The sequence below is a fragment of the Sinocyclocheilus anshuiensis genome, unplaced genomic scaffold, assembly GCF_001515605.1.
Source record: "Sinocyclocheilus anshuiensis isolate Anshui unplaced genomic scaffold, SAMN03320099.WGS_v1.1 scaffold1172, whole genome shotgun sequence".
Classification (NCBI taxonomy): Eukaryota; Metazoa; Chordata; class Actinopteri; order Cypriniformes; family Cyprinidae; genus Sinocyclocheilus; species Sinocyclocheilus anshuiensis.
The window spans coordinates 41,382-45,738 of NW_015552679.1; the positions used below are offsets into that span (position 1 = coordinate 41,382).

At 37.9% G+C, this 4,357-nt stretch overlaps 1 protein-coding gene across 6 annotated transcripts in view; it reads right to left on the reverse strand.

Annotated features, from left to right (window-relative positions):
- LOC107667580 (sorting nexin-13-like) overlaps nucleotides 1–4,357 on the reverse strand; it is a 45,958-nt gene that overhangs the window by 24,365 nt on the left and 17,236 nt on the right. For all 6 annotated transcript variants that reach the window (XM_016459278.1, XM_016459274.1, XM_016459279.1 and 3 more), the window contains exons 2-3: nucleotides 3,076–3,188; nucleotides 665–767 (exon numbers count right to left, since the gene is read on the reverse strand). In XM_016459278.1, coding sequence (XP_016314764.1) covers nucleotides 665–767; nucleotides 3,076–3,188 — 216 coding nt within the window. The remainder of the gene's footprint in view (nucleotides 1–664; nucleotides 768–3,075; nucleotides 3,189–4,357) is intronic.

A 4,357-nucleotide genomic window follows, 5' to 3' on the forward strand; every position in this document is an offset into this window, starting at 1 on the left:
GGCTTGAATAACACAGATAAACTATATTGTCGCAGTCGAGTGTTTATTGTCTTTGTTTTATCATTCAAAACGTGTATATGTTCTGTTTACTCAGTTACAGATATAATAGCATGCCTTTATCCATATAAGGGATTTCCTGGAGGGTCATGAATTCTCTACTTCTGTGACTGGATATGTGGATTTTCTATGCTACGGCGCCCTCTGGCGTCCAGTATGAATGAAACAGACATCATGTGTTTATAGTGCTAATGGCCAATCCATAATTTTTGGGGGGAATTTATATTTATTTATTTTTTAATAAGTATCGGTTCAGGCACCGTTTAGGCACCGGAACCGTTTTAAAAGTATCGATTTGGCACCGGTATCGAAAAAAACCCAAACGATACCCAACCGGAAGCACAACTCGGGAAATGAGAGCATCCGAGGAGCATGTGAATGCTATGTATATTTATTTTAAATATTTTTAATGCTCTTTAATGTTATCCTTTTTTTTGGGGCTCTTTTTTTAAAGTATCTGTTCAGGCACCGTTTAGGCACCGGAACCGTTTTAAAAGTGTCGATTTGGCACCAGTATCGAAAAAAACCCAAACGATACCCAACCCTAGTGGTAAATATAAAAATAAACTCAGAGGGAAGACAAACATTCAAGAGTTTGAATGCACACCTTCAGTATGGCCGTCTGTGTCGATGGCAGGTAGGAGTGTTCACACCTTTCCAGGTGTTTCTCTGAGTTTATCTTTCCAAATAAAAGAAGCACTACAAAACCCCTAGAAAGAGAGAAGAGAGAGATTGCAACATCATACTGGAGCATCAACAAGTGTTGCAGAGGTCAGGGATGGTTCACCCAAAAATTAAAATTAGCCCATGATTTACTCACCCTCAAAGCATCCTAAGTGTATATGACTTTCTTCTTTCAGACGAATCCAATCGGAGTTATATTAAAAATTGTCCTGGCTTTTTCAAGCTTTATAGTGGCATGGGCCATTATATGGCATTAAATGGCATGGGTGTTTTTGTTCAACAGTCCAAAAGTAGTCAAATAAAGCACGCCCATCCATATTAAAACACACATCACATGGCTCTGGGGGGTGAATAAAGGCATACTGTAGCGAATCAATGCGTTTTTGTAAGACACACTTTAAATAATGTCCAGGCTAATCCATGCTTTATAATGGCAGTGAGTGACTGTTGAGATTCCAATAAAGTGCATCCATCCATCATAAAAAGTACTTAATAAAGGGATAATAAAATCCTTCTGAAGCAAATCGATGCGTTTGTGTAAGAAAAATATCCATATTTTAAACTTTATGAACTGTAATCTCTAGCTTCGACTAACAGGTACGTGCGTTCACGAGAGAGTGGCATTCCAGGGGATGATGCTAGTCTCATGAGAACCAAATTTTGTTTACAGCAAAGAAAAACCAGTCTCCTCTTGGCTTATCGCGAAATCCTCCATTTTTCTTTACAAACCCTCGTTTTGTATTTCTAATTCGTGACCGGTGTTTAGTTTTGCTCTCTAAACTGTGCTTCCGCATTCGTCACTTCTCACCGGAGCTTACGCTACGCCTACATCATCCACTGGAACGCCACTCTCTCGTGAACGTAGGGCTGGGCGATATAGCAAAAACATTTATCAATGATATAACGTTTCATATCGTTCGGTATCGATAATTATTGACATTTTTTATAACCTTTTTTAAAACAAAGAGCAATAGAAAAAAAACTGTTTAAATTTAACCACTGTATTTTTTAATTAACCCAATTTATTGAGACAAACAACAAATATTTTTTGTTTTAACAATCAAACACAAAATAAAAATTAAACAAATATCTAATTTCTAATGTTTTATATGCAGATTAAATATGTTTTAAGGAAACTTTTGTTTTGTCTCCCGAGGCCACAGGAGGGCGCAATGAGCAAAATAATGCAGCGCATTTAAATGGTCAACGCAAGGAAATAACTGTCTATAAAAAGACGTGCATTACATCTAAATTAACTCATAAAAATCAAATATAATTCGTAAATTGCATAAACGATTATGAACAAAACAGCATCATGTATTTATGCATTGCTTAATCCAAAGAGCTGAAGCGCCATTCACACAGATTGCCTTTAAAAACATAAGAGACGCAGTGAAAAGGAATAAACCTCCACAAATTCGTGCATGTTTTCTAAAAGTTTAAACGGTTTTAACTTTGCATAGCTTTCTATACATCTCTTGTGTGAGACGCGAGTGCAGCAGTCATATTTGTCTGTCTAAAAAATGCGCTGAATATGCGTTCTGTGTGAATGGCTTGGTTTCGGTTTTAACCTAATTAAGATCTTCTCCGCATTGAGCTTTTATATTTCTCTAATATTTTGAATGAATAACGCAGCAGCGGCGCGTCTCGTGGGCTAGACTAACAAAACATTAAAACGCAACAACGTTACTTACATCATCACAGCATCTCACGATCCCTGATGCACACCTAACATTCAAATGCAAATGTTTGTTTTAAATTCGACTAATATTCATTATTTATTCACAATCTCCTCATCACAGGCAGGCACAGCACTCATTTCAGCATGTGTTCGTGTTTGTGTGTGCTGTCTGCGTCACTCATAGCACGTGCCTATATCGTGCGCTATATCAAAAATGTTTTATATCGTTATCGAGGAAGGTGTACCGTCGATAAATATCGATACCGTTTTATCGCCCAGGCCTACGTGAACGCATGCACCTGTTAGCCGAAGCTAGAGATTAGTTTATAAAGTTTTAAATATGGATATTTTACTTACACAAACGCATCGATTTGCTTCAGGAGGATTTTATTAACCCTTTATTAAGTACTTTTTATGATGGATGGATGCACTTTATTGGACTTCAAAATCTCAACACCCATTCACTGCCATTATAAAGCTTGGAAGAGCCAGGACATTTTTTAATACAACTCCGATTGTATTCGTCTGCAAGAAAGTCAGTCATATACACCTAGGATGGATTGAGGGTGAATAAATCATGGGGTAATTTTCATTTTTGGGAGAGCTATCCCTTTAAAGCGCACTGAAATGAGACGTATTTTTGATCCACTTACCCGCCAATGAAACAGAGGATGTAGAAGGCCAGATAAAAGATGGCAAAAGGTCCAAATGTGATGAGGAAGAGGACGACTCCCAGACCCCCCCATCCCCAGATGGACAGACTGGCCTGAAACACACAGAGTTAATGACATTATTTCTTATCTTTTGCTGACTGTGAGTGCTCATGCTGAAGAGCATTAATTGATCCGAATGAAAGCAGCATGAATACAGTGTAATTGAACACACACACACACACACACAGTGTAATTTTCTACAGAAGAAAACCGTGACATGATTGCAGCAACTGAATAACTGAAAGTGAACATCATCAGGGTCTAAAATGTTTAATGGGCGAAGAGAGGAAATTTACCAGCCATGAACATGCATTTTGCACTTTTTTATTAAAATTATGTTTTATCTCTACGACAAAGACATTGCTTTGTTTTTAGCATCATCATTTCAGTAGCATCAACTATTGCTTTCATGTTCATATAGGTAAAAGTCTTTTCTTTCTTTGATTTGACTGACTCATGCCAGATATAATCAGTAAGGGTCAGACTTTCGCTCGTGCACTGCAATTAAAGTAGTGAAATTACGGGCCATCTCTCCAAGCTGCACTTTGCTCTAGATCCGGGGTTTTCAAACTGGGGTCCGTGATGCAAAGCCAGGGAGTCCGCAAAATAATTTGCTATACCGTATTTTCCAGAGTGCAACACGCGTTTTTTATATTCTGAAACGTGCTATGATTTATATTCCAAAGTAGGGCTGCACGATAAATCGAAATGGAATCAAGATCGCGATTCGACAGAAGCTGCGATTGTCATGCGTATCTTTCAGTGAAGCATGGTTCTGTGATCAGCAGTAAATCTCCATCCAAAGGCCAGAGGGCGCTCTCGCGCTGAAACTCCAAATACGCCTCGCAGAAGAAACCCAGGAAATGCCTATCGCTGCAGCTGAATAAACAGAAGATTCAACTGCTTTCATTGATTCAACGTGACTAATAAACACACGACTACGGCAATATACGGTTTATCTGAGTTATTATTATTATAATTTTCATTAAAATAAAGTATATTTGTAATGCAATGCCTTTATCACTGCTTAAATACTATGAAATACGTGGCATGCCTTATTCTGTGTAAGAAGCCACATCATCTCACAGAAGGATTTATTTCAAACACTCAACTGACATTATGAAGTGAGTTTGGAGTAAAAATATGTTATTAAATGTGGTATTTCAGATGGAGCAGCATTTACTTCACAGAGCCAAACAGCTGTCATTATCACGAACGATTT